The 16,742-nt window shown below is 37.9% G+C and overlaps 1 protein-coding gene across 3 annotated transcripts in view; it reads right to left on the minus strand.

Moving 5' to 3' along the window:
* Window positions 1-8,684: 8,684 nt before the first annotated feature.
* lin28b (lin-28 homolog B (C. elegans)) overlaps window positions 8,685-16,742 on the minus strand; it is a 32,926-nt gene continuing 24,868 nt past the window's right edge. For all 3 annotated transcript variants that reach the window (XM_073856495.1, XM_055186751.2, XM_055186752.2), the window contains one exon: window positions 8,685-13,247. In XM_073856495.1, the coding sequence (XP_073712596.1) occupies window positions 12,956-13,247 (292 nt within the window). In that variant the 3' untranslated portion in view covers window positions 8,685-12,955. The remainder of the gene's footprint in view (window positions 13,248-16,742) is intronic.

Raw genomic sequence — 16,742 nt, forward strand, 5'->3', positions numbered from 1 at the left:
GCCGTGATTGAATTCTGACATCTCATTGGCCAAGAGAAAGAAACCCCAGTAGTGTGTTAGTCTGTATGTGTCTGTAAGAGTGCTTTTGATTGGCTGTTAGGATAACAGACTCTCCATCACTGTCTGTCGTTGCTATAGTGAGGAGCTAAGAGTGTTGGACGATGAACGCTGGAGGGAGAGAAAGAGAGAAAGATGAGGTTAACTGGTGTCTCATCAATCTTAATGAAATGCAATTATTTCTGCCTGTATTAATCATTTTTGCGTGTTTGCTGCTGGCCACTTCAGTGAGCCATCCATCTCTCGCTCGCTTTTTCTTCTTTTCTCTTTATAATTCTGTTTCTTTTGCTGCAGTTGTTTGTTTTCTTTGGGGTCGTTTTTATCTTTCGTGCAATCCTATCAGTTTCCTATCAGTAAGCCCACCCATTAATTCTTCTTGGTGTGATAGAGAGAAGTTAAACTGAGATCATTGTAAAGATTCAGAAGATGGGTTTGTTTAATGAGCGTCTAACATCACTGATGTTTCCTTTAAAAGTTTTGCTGTTTGTTTTTATTCACGTGACTTTGATGTTTGTTTGTGTATAAAGAAGATTTGATGTCATAATTTCTCAGCAGATTTAAATCTCTTATTTCTGTGTATCTACAGTCCATTGAAGCACACACAGAGTTGGCTGTAAATGATCTCTGTGTTGACAGATAGGATGATTGCATAGCGACCTCTGGTGGCAAATTATTACTACAGCTTCATAAAAATATCTATTTGCTAAAGCCTGTAAAACTTGATTATGGTCTGAAATAGAGAACATAAGCCATTTGTTAAATTATAAATTAATTTAAAATCGAATGTAAAATGTATTAAAACTAAAATCTGGATATTTATTGTATTATTTGACTATTGTTCATCTAATGTTTTATTTTTTACTCTTTTATTCTTTACATACAAACCACACCATCTAAGACCTAAATTGCCAATGTTAATTGGAGAGTAAATTAATTTCAGTTAAATTATAAATAAAATTGTCTACAATTTACTGTAATTGTAAAAAATACAGGTAAACCTGTAAGTACAGATAAATCATTTGCACAAAATGCACAAACTAAAGGCTGCAATATTTATTTTTATTTTGCAAAATGTTATGAATATTTTTCTTACAAAATCACTTCGATTACCCTCAGAAGGCCTTTATTAACACCCTGTAACCATGTAAATTACCTCTGTGAATGATAGGTGCACTTCTTTGGATTTAAAAGAACTACCTTGAGAGAGCCAGACATTTATAAAATAACTTAAAATTGTGTTCGTCGGAACGATGATGGACATATGTATCTCGGTCAGTGGCGGCCAGTGCTTTTTCTGAAGCAAAATATGTCAAAATATGTGTTTCGTGCATGGCTCGTCATTTAAAAATGTGTTTGGTGTGCTGAGTGTGTGCATGACTCATCATGTCAAAACATGTGTTCGGTGCATCATGTGTGTGGCTCGTCATGTCAAAACGTGTTCGGTGCGTCATGTCAAAATATATGTTCAGTGCATCATGTACGTGGCTCTTCATGTCAAAATATGGTGCGTCATGTGAAAATATGTGTTCAGCGCACCGTGCGTGGCTCGTCATGTCAAAACATGTGTTCGGTGCATCATGTGCGTAGTGCGTCATGTGCCTGGCGCATTATGTCAAAATATGTGTTTGTTACGTCATGTGCGTGGCTCTTAATGTCAAAATATGTGCTTGGCGCACCGTGTGTGGCTCGTCATGTCAAAATGTGGCGCATCATGTTAAAATATGTGTTAGGCGCACCGTGTGTGGCTCGTCGTCATGTCAAAGCATGTGTTCGGTGCGTCATGTGCATGGGGCTTTATGTCAAAATATGTGTTCGGTGCATCATGTGCGTGGCTCTTCATGTCAAAATGTGGCTTGTCATGTCAAAACATGTGTTTGGTGCATCATGTGCATGGGGCTTTATGTCAAAATATGTGTTCGGTGCATCATGTGCGTGGTGCGTCATGTGCATGGCTTTTCATGTCAAAATGGGGCGCATCATGTTAAAAATTTGTGTTCGGCACACCGTGTGGCTCGTCATGTCAAAACATGTGTCCGGTGGGTCATGTGCGTGGCGCGTCATGTCAAAATATGTGTTTGTTGGTTCATGGCCGTGGCTCTTCATGTCAAAATTTGGCGCGTCATGTCAAAATATGTGTTCGGTGCATCATGTGCGTGGTGCATCATGTGCATGGCTCTTCATGTCAAAATGTGGTGCATCATGTGAAAAATGTGTGTTTGTTGCGTCATGTGCGTGGCTCCTCATGTCAAAGGGGCTGTTTACACTTGGTATTAAGATGTGTTTTCGTCGATCGGATCACAAGTGGGCGAGAGAGAAACATTACGTTTACACCTGGTATTTAAATCCGTCTCTTTTGTCCACTTTTGACCGCTTCTGTGCTGAATACTATGAGGGGGTGGTCTGTGAGACGTGGGCGAATCTCTCTGCTGTCATTCAAACCCGAGCGGGAGTAATTATGAGTTTATATGGACGCAAACTAATATAATGTCGGAGTGCACTGCTTGTTTAGCAAGTAAACATGCTGCACAGTGTTTTGAACATGAGTATGTAAGAGCTTTCTTTGAATTTTCAGCGCAATTAATGAAATAGGATCGCGCAACTTTCACACGCTTTCAAAACGAAACTACGGAGATCAGCCGCTTAGTTTTATCAATGAAAGGCTAAAAATAGCGCTGTTCACCGAATGTTCACGCCAGAAGTCAAAAAAGACGTAAAACTTGTGTTTAATACCTCAGATTAGATAAATGGGCGGAGAGAAGGCGGTCGCGTGTGGCTGTTCGAACGCATTCAACCACATGTGCGTTCCGCAACTCCAAAGCGATCCGATCGAAAGTGGTTTCGACCACCTCTGGATGTGGTTGAATGTGGTCGAAAGTGGACGAGCTCAAAACGTTTTGAACACTGTTTACACCTGGCATTAACGTCGTCCACTTGTGATCCGATCGACGAAAACACATGTTAATGCCAAGTGTAAACAGCCAGAAAATGTGGCGCGTCATGTCAAAATATGTGTTCGGCGCACCGTGTGTGGCTCGTCGTCATGTCAAAGCATGTGTTCGGTGCGTCATGTGCATGGGGCTTTATGTCAAAATATGTGTTCGGTGCATCATATGCGTGGCTCTTCATGTCAAAATGTGGCTTGTCATGTCAAAATATGTGTTCGGTCCACTGTGTGTGGCTCTTCATGTCAAAATGTGGTGCATCATGTTAAAAATGTGCGTTTGTTGCATCATGTGCGTGGCTGTTCATGTCAAAATATGTGTTCGGCGCACCGTGTGTGGCTCGTCATGTCAAAGCATGTGTTCGGTGCTTCATGTGCATGGGGCTTTATGTCAAAATATGTGTTTGGTCACGGTGCATCATGTGCATGGCTCTTCATGTCAAAATGTGGCGCGTCATGTCAAAATATGTGTTCGGCGCACCGTGTGGCTCGTCATGTCAAAACATGTGTCCGGTGGGTCATGTGCGTGACGCGTCATGTCAAAAATATGTGTTTGTTGGTTCATGGGCGTGGCTCTTCATGTCAAAATTTGGCGCATCATGTCAAAATATGTGTTCGGTGCATCATGTGCGTGGCACATCATGTGCATGGCTCTTCATGTCAAAATGTGGCACATCATGTTAAAAATGTGTGTTTGTTGCGTCATGTGCGTGGCTCCTCATGTCAAAATGTGGCACGTCATGTCAAAAAAAAAATTCTGGGCACCGTGTGTGGCTCGTCATGTCAAAACATGTGTTCGGTGCTTCATGTGCATGGGGCTTTATGTCAAAATATGTGTTTGGTCACGGTGCATCATGTGCATGGCTCTTCATGTCAAAATGTGGCGCGTCATGTCAAAATATGTGTTCGGTGCATCATGTGCGTGGCTCTTTATGTAAAAATGTGGCGCGTCATGTCAAAATATGTGTTCGGTGCATCATGTGCGTGGCTCTTTATGTCAAAATGTGGCGCGTCATGTCAAAATATGTGTTCGGCGCACCGTGTGGCTCGTCATGTCAAAACATGTGTCCGGTGGGTCATGTGCGTGACGCGTCATGTCAAAACATGTGTTCAGTGCATCATGTGCGTGGCTCTTCATGTCAAAATGTGGCACGTCATGTCAAAATATGTGTTCGGCGCACCGTGTGTGGCTCGTCATGTCAAACATGTGTTCGGTGCTTCATGTGCATTGGGCTTTTTGTCAAAATATGTGTTTGTTGGTTCATGTGCGTGGCTCTTCATGTCAAAATTTTGCGCATCATGTCAAAATACGTGTTCGGCGCACCGTGTGTGGCTCGTCATGTCAAAATATGTCTTCGGTGTGTCATGTGTGTGGCTCTTTATGTCAAAACGTGTCTTCGGTGCGCCATGTGCATGGCTCGTCATGTCAAAATGCATGCCTGCTGTATGTGTCAAAAGGGTTCATGATAAAAGAGACGCTCACGCAAGATACTTTCTTAACAGTAAACTCTGTTACACATGAGATTAAGCAAATATCTAGCAAAAGCAAGTGTCTCTTTTATCATAAACCCTTATGAAGCATCTGTAGCAGGCACTTATTTTGACATGACCCACCGAACACATATTTTGACGATCCAAGTTTCGATAAGTTTCGCATTTGTGCCTCCTCGGAAAAAAAGTCAAGAGCCTCGGTTGATCTCGGTTGGCTTCATGGGGAAATTTACATTTTTTACTGAACCCTCCCTTTCTACGGCATCGCTGTGAATTATCCTTTTTGTACATTTATGCATTGCAAGTTTAACAGATAAAAAATACCAATTTCATTTTGTTAAATGATGATAATGGTTATTGAAAGATCCACACACTGTTTAATCATGATATAATAGGTTTAATATCAATCAAGTAAAACAGTTACTTTTCCTAAATTCACAGACAAAAAGGCAAAATGCATATAAATGTGGTTACAATGAGTGAAATGATCTTCAAATGAAATAACAAGAGGCGATCAGTGCTTCCATGAAATATGTATAGGCAGAAATTACTGGCCATTCTGAATACAATTCAACAGCAGAACTGAGAAAAATACTGAAACTAAAATAAGACATTATTAAAGGTTAATATATCACTGCATGGTCTCCCATCATATTCATATATATGTGGATTCACCTCTTTCATAAGCCATATTCAAATGTACAGCACGTCAAAGTTGTAATACAGAGGGCATACAATAAAACAACCATTGTACCCACAGATATTAAATCTCTGAGAGACCAAGTTATTCAGCAGCCATCATGGCAACAGAGGTATGCGTTTAACAATCTTCATATGAATTATGCTCATTTTCATAATATCTTCAAATGGTTAAGACTGCAGTGACTCAGGCATTACAATAATGCAATGTAAAAATGTGCTGTAGTTATGCAGTTGTTTGTCAGTAACTTACTGTAGATTTAAATGCATGATATTTACAGGCAAAAATGTGTTTAAATCATCAACCTCCTTCAGATTTTGGTTCCCAGAATGCTTTGCATGAGGCTACTTGTTAATGTTTAATGCTCATTTAACGTGTTGCCAGTTAACAAAATACAGTAAGTTACTGGCAAACAGCTGGCAGTAATACTGTAATTTGTACAGAAAGGCTTATATTTTTATCAGTTCTGAGCTTTGGTCAGTTTCATACATTCAACACTGAAAGTTTTAATATGGAGCTGTAAAATGCTCTTACACCTGGCAGATACAAATCCAGTTATCCTTTTTTGAGAGAGATTTTGCAAACCTGTCAAAAGCATTGAATCAGTAGTTATAAAATCATACTCCATTTTACATTTGTATAATGCCAAGTCCTTACTGATGTTATACATACGGTATATAATTTAATGCCACAAAATAAAGACACTTTCGGCCTCCAAGTAAAACGTCTCACTTGAATGAAATGAAATGAAATTAAAAGGCACACATGTCAACTAAACCCCTTACATGCCTCCAATAATCTGTCGTATAGCTCAGGTTTAGTGTGTAACACTACAATACTTTAGCACAAACGGTTAACCTGCAGATATGTTGAGTTTGTGTTACATTAGTCAAGAAATACACACGCATGAACACATTCAAGGTTTAACTGAACCGTCTCTGGAGTTACGAGAAGTGAACAGAGAGTTCGGACTAATAAAAATGATATCAGCTTAAAATAAAATAACATAAAACCACACGCTGACCCTATTGGACCAGAATGAGTTTAACGGGAGATGAAAGGAAATGAGGTAGATGTCTGCTGTAAACAAAAAAACAAAGTATTACCGTAAAACTAACGGAAACAAACTACAATGACTTAACACTCTGTTAATCTTTCGAAAAAACACAAAAACCGAAACCGTACATGCAACTAAAAGAGGTAGTGCTAATATATGAGAACGTGTCAGTGAGGTTATAACCAACAGTAAATAGATTCAGTTAAATGTTAAACGCTTCCCTACACAATAACATCAAATACACTTATTTGGTTCGTTCCCTGAGAGAAATTCATCCTGAGAAGATTTGTGGGTAGAAATGTATAAAAATACAATGTAGAAATTTATTGTCGCTGTATGAGGGATTGGAGTCTGTGCTATATGTGTCATTTGGTCAGTAACTTTCTCTCAAAGATAGATCGGTTTTTATTCATCTGTGCACTCGATCGATTAAATACGATGCACGCACACACATTCATAGAGCCGTTTTCACGAGTTTCACGAGTTTCTCTCCTGTTTCAAGTTTAGATATGAAGAGAAGCGCTCACACATCTTTAATGCTTCCGGTACAGTCAGTCTTTGGTATAAACATCTATACCAAACACACACAAATAAGCTGTTTACATGAACATCCTCTGATAAACCACATGACATGCACGGATTGATTTGTCAACACATTGGATACAAAAATCTATCAAGCGATCATAAAGCCAACGGACAGGAAGAGTCGAGATGCTTTACATTCAGCGAGATTCTCACATTCAGTATGGTCAGAGATGTTGATTTTTTTCTAGGAAACCTCTGGTGAAAGATAAGCCCGTGTAAAAAAATTCAAATAAAAAAAACACATGAACATGTTCTCTTGACGGGATCTATTGTATAGTTTTAATCCAGAAACTGAGTTTCACTGCTCACGGCGCACACATTTCAAAAGTAAATCACGCGAAACACTTAACACTTACTCGATTTGCACGAGTAGATTACATACAAAGTCAATGCAAAGACGCGATCAGATGTGTCCTCGCGTGGGGCGATGCGAATGACGCGATATGGGTGGCGCGTTTGCTGCGAAAACTCGCGGTATTTGCCTCAAAGCGCTTTCTCGCCCAAGTTGAAAATATTCAAATTGAGCGAAAAATTTGCATGACACGAACTTAAATCCTGCGAGTAATCTAAAGCGAGTAAAGCGATGCCCCGCGTTTAGTGTGTGCGTAGCATTAACCCTTGGATAAAAAAATGCAACGCTATCTCGAGAATTCGTATATACTTTAGAAGTTCGCTAATTCGTATTTATTCATAGGACCACATTTGTACGTTTTTGTACGATTTGGGTTATTTGGATATGGGTGGCACGTTATCTGGATATGGTTGGCGCATTTGCCGCGAAAACTCGCGGTATTCGCCTCAAAACGCTTTCTCACCCAAGCTGAAAATATTCAACTCAAGCAAAAAATTCGCATGACACGAAGTTTATTCCCGCGAGTAATGCGATGCAGGGCGTTTTGTGTGTACATTGCATTACTGTGGGTTCACACCAGACGCAAGATCAACGTTTTGCGAGAGTAGATTACATTTAAAGTCAATGCAAAGATGCGATCAGACACGTCCTCGCGTGGTGCGATGCGAATGACGCGATATCGGCTCCGCGTTTGCCACAAAAACACGTGCTATTTGCCTCAAACGCGTCTTCACCCAAGTTGAAAATATTCAACTTAAGCGAAAAATTTGCATGACACGAACTTAAATCCTGCGAGTAATCTAGAGCGAGTAAAGCGATGCCCGCGTTTGGTGTGTGCGTAGCATTAACCCTTGGATAAAAAAAATGCAACGCTATCTCGAGAATTCGTAAATACTTGAGAAGTTCGCTAATTCGTATTTATTCATACGACCACATTTGTATGTTTTTGTACGATTTGGGTTATTTGGATATGGGTGGCGCGTTTGCCGCGAAAACTCGCGGTATTCGGATATGGGTGGCGCGTTTGCCGCGAAAACTCGCGGTATTCGCCTCAAACGCTTTCTCACCCAAGCTGAAAATATTCAACTCGAGCGAAAAATTCGCATGACACGAAGTTTAATGAATTCATATGAATTAGCCAACTCGTCAAATATGTACGAATTCTTGTGAAATCAGGCTGAAAAAATTACATTGACAAATGTTCAAACATGAATTTGAGTTTGATTTGGGGCTAAACTTGAGAGTCCGTCTCCTGTTCACAGCAAATCAGGACAAAATTAATACATTTAGGGCTGGACGATATGGACAGAATTTCTATCGCTGATACTTCTAAATTTCATTCGGTATGATATAAATCCGATAACGGTATGAATGTTAAAAAAGCATTGGGATAAACTGCGAACAGTGCAGATGTGTCTGCCTTCAAACTGTGAATTTGCCAAGTCTATAAAGCCTCCTCCTATAAAACAATAAAATATTTAAAAAATAATAATAAATGGTATAAATAAATTGATATTTATCTTTAATTTGTATTTAGCTGCCTTCATACAAAATTAAATGCAAACTCACTGTCAGACTTTAAGTGTCACCTTTAATATTAATAATGCGCACCTGAACGTCAGTCAGTGATAAATGCTGTAATGCAGGGCTCTCAATCTAAACCATTTATTCAGTCGCAGTATATTGACTTTCATAGTTTTAATCAATTTGCTATTATAGTAATATGTGGAAAATATTAATAAATAGCCTTAGTGAAAGTAACCCTAAAATTTTTTAACTCGCCGTCCAGGAGACCGTGGCTCATTGTTGCTTAGCTACGAAAGACGCCATGGGAGCACGCTTTGGAAGGAAAAGTATCTTTAACACGCATTTAAGGCCACGGGACGCCGTAATGTATATTGAAATATCGAAAATGTGTTTAGAAACCATATCACCGTTGAAATATATATTGATATTAGATTATTGTCCAGCCCTAAATAAATTCAAATCAAAGATGTATGCTGGCATGTTAAATGCTTTATCTGTTGAATATCTAAAGCTTGTAAGTAAGACATTCATACGAGGAGTGAAAATTATTGCTGATGTCATTTGAATTTTAAAGGACATTATGGGATGTTCCATCATCTAACTTCATGTGTAAACAATGTTTTCTGACAATGCTGTTCAAGTGCACTTCTGTTCTGTATCTTTCACTTATATTCATTGGATGATTGTAGTAGATCACCCTTAAGCGGTTAAACTGTTAGACTACACCTGCTAGATCATTCAGATCCGAGTTCATCAGATAAGTCTCACTAAGGCTTTAACTGATATACATTCATCGGTTGACAGAGAAAACAGGCAGGTGTGATTTCGACAGACACTATGTCGGCCAATGTAAATGCAGATATAATATAATGTGCTGTAGAGTTGGATATAACCTAAATGAATGCAAAAAAATGACTATTTTTGTTTTAAGGAATCAAAACGTTTAAGTTTAAGTATAACTTAGTTAATAGTTCGGCTTACAAAAAATTTAGTAACTGCCATTAAAATGTTTGGGAATTATAAGAAATTATTTCTCTGATAATATACAAAAAAATTATATGCCCCTGCAGGATAAGTTCAATATTTTTGGTCAGTTTTCCCAGAATAGACTTAGATTTAAAATTGGTATCTGTGAAAAGTCGACTTTTAGAAGCACACAACTCACAAAGGTGAGATTTAAAAAAAAGATTTAGATATTCTAAGGTTACGTTTACATGACAATGATGTAGTAAAAACCAGTTTTTCCTTTGTGTTTAAAGAAAATCATGTTCATGACAAAAATCTGATTTTACATGATCCAGACTAAAAATGCTATATTATGGGTGCCAGACCAGCAGATGGCGATGTTCCCTTGTAAAGAAAAACTACACGCCTGCACACATACTCATTCTTCAAGAGCAATAAATGCAAACAATCGCGATAACAAAAGCACATATATAGAGCGGTTTTGTTTTGATGGACGAGGTGTTTTTTTTTTATATAAGTGACTCTGGACTATGCAAATGTTTTGTAAACTTTGTTGGAGAAGCATTAATAAACTCAGTATCTCGAGCAGCACAAACGCATTCCTGTAGGCAGCCATTGTTCTTTTGGTTATAGACGGTTTCATCGGACACACGTGAAGTGACGCGATTACGCGTCTTGTCTGAACTTTACTTCCGGTTTCTGTTTGTATAATAGTCTGACTAGTTGCTAAACTGAACTCTTGAACAAATACCTCGTTGAAAATAACAAATGTTTTGGTCCTAGGTAATCTACATTCACCTAAAGGATTATTAGGAACACCTGTTCAATTTCTTGTTAATGCAATTATCTAATCAACCAATCACATGGCAGTTGCTTCAATGCATTTAGGGGTGTGGTCCTGGTCAATACAATCTTTTGAAGTCCAAACTGAATGTCAGAATGGAAAATAAAGGTGATTAAAGCAATTTTGAGCGCTGGTGCCAGACAGCCGGTCTGAGTATTTCACAATCTGCTCAGTTACTGGGATTTTCACGCACAACCATTTCTAGGGTTTACAAAGAATGGTGTGAAAAGGGAAAAACATCCAGTATGCGGCAGTCCTGTGGGTGAAAATGCCTTGTTGATGCTAGAGGTCAGAGGAGAATGAGCCGACTGATTCAAGCTGATAGAAGAGCAACTTTGACTGAAATAACCACTCGTTACAACCGAGGTATGCAGCAAAGCATTTGTGAAGTCACAACACGCACAACCTTGAGGCGGATGGGCTACAACAGCAGAAGACCCCACTGGGTACCACTCATCTCCACTACAAATAGGAAAAAGAGGCTACAATTTGCACAAGCTCACCAAAATTGAACAGTTGAAGGCTGAAAAAATGTTGCCTGGTCTGATGAGTCTTGATTTCTGTTGAGACATTCAGAATTTGGCGTAAACGGAATGAGAACATGGATCAATCATGCCTTGTTAACACTGTGCAGGCTGCTGCTGGTGGTGTAATGGTGTGGGGACGTTTTCTTGGCACACTTTAGGCCCCTTAGTGCCAACTCAGCATCGTTTAAATGCCACGGTCTACCTGAGCATTGTTTCTGACCATATCCATCCCTTTATGACCACCATGTACTCATCCTCTGATGGTTACTTCCAGCAGAATAATGCGCCATGTCACAAAGCTCGAATCATTTTAAATTGGTTTCTTGAACATGACAATAAGTTCACTGTACTAAAATGGCCCCCACAGTCACCAGATCTCAACCCAAAAGAGCATCTTTGGGATGTGGTGGAACGGGAGCTTCGTGCCCTGTATGTGCATCCCACAAATCTCCATCAACTGCAAGATGCTATCCTACCAATATGGACCAACATTTCTAAAGAATGCTTTCAGCACCTTGTTGAATCAATGCCATGTAGAATTAAGGCAGTTCTGAAGGCGAAAGGGGGTCAAACACAGTATTAGTATGGTGTTCCTAATAATCCTTTAGGTGAGTGTACATGTTGTTTATTTTGCTTGTTATATAAAATAAACTACTTTAAAAGTAATTTGTTATTATTTATTCTTAGCAGAGTTTTGCTGAATTATTGCGCACCAGATTCAGAGTGTAGACGGGGACGCTTTGACGTAAATTACTCGTCATCAAAATTTAGCATTTTCAGGACCACAAAAACACAGTTGTCATGTTTTCATACAACCAAAACGCAAAAAACTTCACTGTTTATGGTTGTGTAAATGTCCCATACGATCCAAACAATTTTCCATGACCTGAATATCTGAAAACATTCAAATGTGTCACACAATGTCTCAGAAACATTAGTATATTTTTCATTAGTAATATGTGTTGCTAAGGACTTAATTTAGACAACTTTTAAAGACAATTTTCTCAATATTTTGATTTTTGCACGCTCAGATTTTCACGTAACTAAATGAGCAGTTTTATGAAGTGAAGATCCTTAATGCATGAAGAGGGGGGGGGGACAAATCAAAATGTCAACATACAGCATCGACTTCATCTACCTACATGCTCTGTATGAATCGCTATTTATAATTCATCATATATTAATGCCTTGGATCATTACCATGAGCTTAAAAACATCTTTAGACTGCAGCTAAATAATGCCAATAATTATAAGTAAGTTACTTTGTTCTTTCTGAAAAAAGTTATTTTGTTATCAGTCGTATCTAACACTGGTTAAGTCTCAAATTCATAGTAAAATTAAGACCAGGTGCTGAATCTGATTTGATTTGCCACACATTAAAACAACCTGCACAAATGCACAATAACTTCAGGTCGGTGATCAGGGTCCATAAACTAGTTTTTGTTTGGTTAAGCAAACTAAAGAAAGTAAGTTTTGTCATCAGGGCCATTTTTATAAGTGATGACCCAGACAAAAAAAGTGATTTATGAAGAAACCTAAACTTTTTTTGTAATTGTGTTTGAGCCTCAAGTGCTGATGTCAGACGTACTGAATAAAAAAATCCTGATTCACCGTTTTCTTCAATGCTAGATATTTAAGTTTGATCATCTATTTACCGTTGCATCACACATTTACACACACACTCGCTTTACAACACACACCCACATCGTAGAGATTGCTGTGATTGCTCATAAAAACACACACGGATGTGTAATCCCCATCGACCGATACCATAGCTGCACGGGAGGGAGGATCTCCCCGGTGACCCGGGCATGTGAGGTAGAAGATTTTGGCTCCGGGCTCCGTCGAGATGAGGTGAAAAGCCGAAGGGAACCCGTCAGACGGGAGGTCTCAGCCGAGAGATTCCTCTCAGTCCCGACTCTTCCTCCAGCGCTGAGAGCGAGAGCCGCGCTGAGTCGCTTCCTCCGGAGAGGACGAGGTGCCTTCCTGCGGCGACGAGCCCGACCGACTCTCCTCTTCCTGTGACTGAGCTGAGGTGGTGGGGTGATGGGGGTCCTGAGACGTGGAGGGAGACAGCGCCCTCTTGTGGGGACACTGGGCCACCATATGTGTGACACTTTGACAGCGATGACATCTCTTTGGCTGGGGGGGAAGGCCACACTCTTTAGCATGATGGTCCAGACCACCACAGTTATAACACCTGCAAGACACAAAATGCATTAAAGGGGACATTTCACAAGACTTTTTGTAAAATAAAACTTTAGTATCTCCAGAATACACATGTGAAGTTTTAGCTTAAAATACCATATAGGTAATTTATTATAGCATGATAAAATTGACTCTTTGCAGGTGTAAGCAAAAATGTGCTGTTTATGGGTGTGTCCTTAAAAATGCAAATGAGCTGATAATGCAAACACTGATCACCATAATGGCGGTTTGTTGAAATTGAAACTCAGTTGTGCTGTCTATTATTTTCTCTCTTTTTCTCTGCACTAAATGTCAGTGCCGTGTTTGGATAGTGCAGATTAAGGGGCGGTATTATTATAATAAGATCCCCTTCTGACATCACAAGGGGAGACAAATTTCAATGAGCTATTTTTTCACATGCTTGCAGAGAATGGTTTACCAAAACTAAGTTGATCTTTTTCACATTTTCTTAGTTGATAGAAGCACTGGGGACCCAACTACAGCACATAAACATGGAAAAAGTCAGATTTTCATCATATGTCCCCTTTAATATTTATTTAGCAGATGATTTGATTAAGCAACTTACAAATGATGAACAACCCAAGCAAATTAGTACACTAGATAAGTACAAGCTAGAGCAGAAATGAAACGCAGATATCAGAAACACAGTGCAAAAATGATTTTCAAGAAAAAAATTCTTAGTATTTTTGTCTTGTTTTCAGTAAAAATATCTAAAAAAATCTTAAATTAAGCTGCTTTTTCTTGATGAGGAAAACGACCTAAGAAAATAAGTCTAATTTTTAGACAAAAAATATCAAATTTAAGTGATTTTGTGCATAAAACAAACAAAAAAATATGCCAATGGGGTAAGCAAAAAAATCTTGAAGATTTTCTTAAACACTAAATTCAAGAAAAATTCAATAAAAATGTGCTTACCCCATTGGCAGATTTTTTTAACTTGTTAAATATTTGGTTTCAAACTTTTTTGCATAAATCTGTTACGCAACCTCAGTCCTCATCAAAAATGTTGAATAATAAAAATATATGTTCAAAAAACCTGCTAAATGTTTAAGACAAATCCAGGATTTTTACTGTTTAATTGTCAATGATTTTTTTTTCAAAAACTCACTCAAAACTGATTTGTGGAACACACACACACACACACACACACATTTTCGATATAAAAAGTGATTGTGGCCTGGATTTTTTTACTTTTTATCACGGTCTTGGGCATGTGAAAGATTAGTAACAACATTGGCTTTGATGCATTGTTAGTTCTTGTGCAGAATCGGATTTAATTTTTTTTCTCCCGCATTTACTGTCCCTGGCTGTTTTTGCCCCATTGACTTATTTTCTATTGGGTTCTATCATGACTCCTTTAAAACGATAAATATAATGCTAAAATAAGCATTGTTGCATGAAAATAAATAAATAAAAAATGCATCCTAAGTCAACAGTAAACTGCTGTATTAACAAATACAGTCTAATAAACAGGGGGCAACATAACAATGTCCACCCCCCACCCCAAAAAACATATAGACAAAGTGTGTATCCAAAGTATAAAATCGCAAAAAGGTTAAGACAGAATACATAAGAAAAATATAGTACACTTGAATGTACTAAAACTACAAAAATAGTACATTTAATACGTGTACTTAGAGTGTATTTTCGTGCACTTTGTTAACTCCTTAACACTGGACCTCACTAATTTTCAAACCCAGGTTACGGCCATGGTGGTGAACATGCATACTTTCCTGAACTGTACTCATATTGAGTGTACACCAGGGGGCAGTATAAGACCATTCATGACTGAAGATAAACTGAAGATACATAACATTTTCGTAAAAAAATATTGAAATTCTGTGCACATTTATGTATAAAACACACTTTATATGATTCATAGTAAGAGATAAAAAAACGCAAGCCTAATGTGCACTATTAAGATATGAGGAGATTGAGTTATGAGCCAAAGGAACTGTCCAGAAAGGGACAGCATCCAAGTTGCCATGGAGCTCTCGGTTGCCAAGGAAATTCCGGTGCATGGAAACGAGCAAGTTGGAAATGACATTACCGACACTAAATATAGAAAATCTGTGTGTGTGTGTGTGTGTGTGTGTGTGTGTGTGTGTGTGTGTGTGTGTGTGTGTGTGTGTGTGTGTGTGTGTGTGTGTGTGTGTGTGTGTGTGTGTGTGTGTGTGTGTGTGTGTGTGTGTGTGTGTGTGTGTGTGTGTGTGAGAGAGAGAGACCCATCTAGATATTTCATATGTGTTCGATATATTGTTAAAGATAATATTAATAAGTTGTTAGATAATATTTTAATAAACATCTACATGATACACAATCATCACTTCGTGTTTCTATTCTAAGTATTAAAACTGTGTAAAACCTCTCAAAACTGTGGATTTATATAAACTGGATATGTAAAAACTATTTTGGTGCACGGTCACTGACAAAACTGATATATTGACTTTTTAAGCATTTATTTAAAAACATACATGCTATGCAAAAAGTTGTTTTAAGGTTAGACGAAAAAAAACTATTATTGTAAAGATTACTTTCTATCTGCAGTGAGTGTTTTCAGCCGCTAGATGGCGGAGTTTACCATCAGCACTAACCGCTTCATGTACATAACACTGATGGGTGTTTATTGAACATTTATAGTCTCTCTATTCAGCCCATATCAGCAATTGACCAGAGTCAATTTAATAATTGCATGGAGACAATTTCTATATATTTCTACAAATTTACTGAGCACTTCTAAGATCATACATTTTTACAGAGATGTGTTCACATCATCTGAGCTCATTTCATCTTTATCGCTCATCATTTAAAGACTGTCTCACTGTTAACACAACTATATAATACAATAAACTGCTCACCCACAAGCATGTACACAAACTTAAAAATAGCTTTAACACAATAGATTAAAAAGACTCAGTTCAGTTTCAATTTCTTTTTTGCTCTGATCTCCATGGAAACAGGAAATGGATGTCAGACTCACAATCAATAAGAAATCTGCACAGAAAAGTGTTTGGAAAATCAAAACTCCACATAAAAACTAGCATTGCATTTTTCAAGACACAGCGATATTGCTGGACATTTAAACACTGAAATGCTTTACATCTAAATCAAAACAAATATATGTGTTTAAAATTAAAAATGTTAAAAAGTTCTTGTGCAAGAAAAATTTATAATCCTGTTTCCATGAGTTATAAATAAGTACAAACCAGATCAGAACCAATAGAAATATATAAAACATTTAAAGTGAACTAATTGTTTTAATAAAAGCAGGTAATTATACATGTTACATATTTATCTATTAAAAAAAAACATTATTGACTCTATTGGAATAAATATTTTGAAGCAATGTATAATAATTAAATTTAGTAAAATTTCTAGCTAAAGAATACCTATTACTTTAAAAAAAAAAAATTTGTTTAAGAATTAAATACACTTCATATTTGTTAAGTTAAGCAAAAGAAACGAATAAAATGAATACATTTTAAAG

The sequence above is a fragment of the Misgurnus anguillicaudatus genome, chromosome 18 (assembly GCF_027580225.2).
Source record: "Misgurnus anguillicaudatus chromosome 18, ASM2758022v2, whole genome shotgun sequence".
Classification (NCBI taxonomy): Eukaryota; Metazoa; Chordata; class Actinopteri; order Cypriniformes; family Cobitidae; genus Misgurnus; species Misgurnus anguillicaudatus.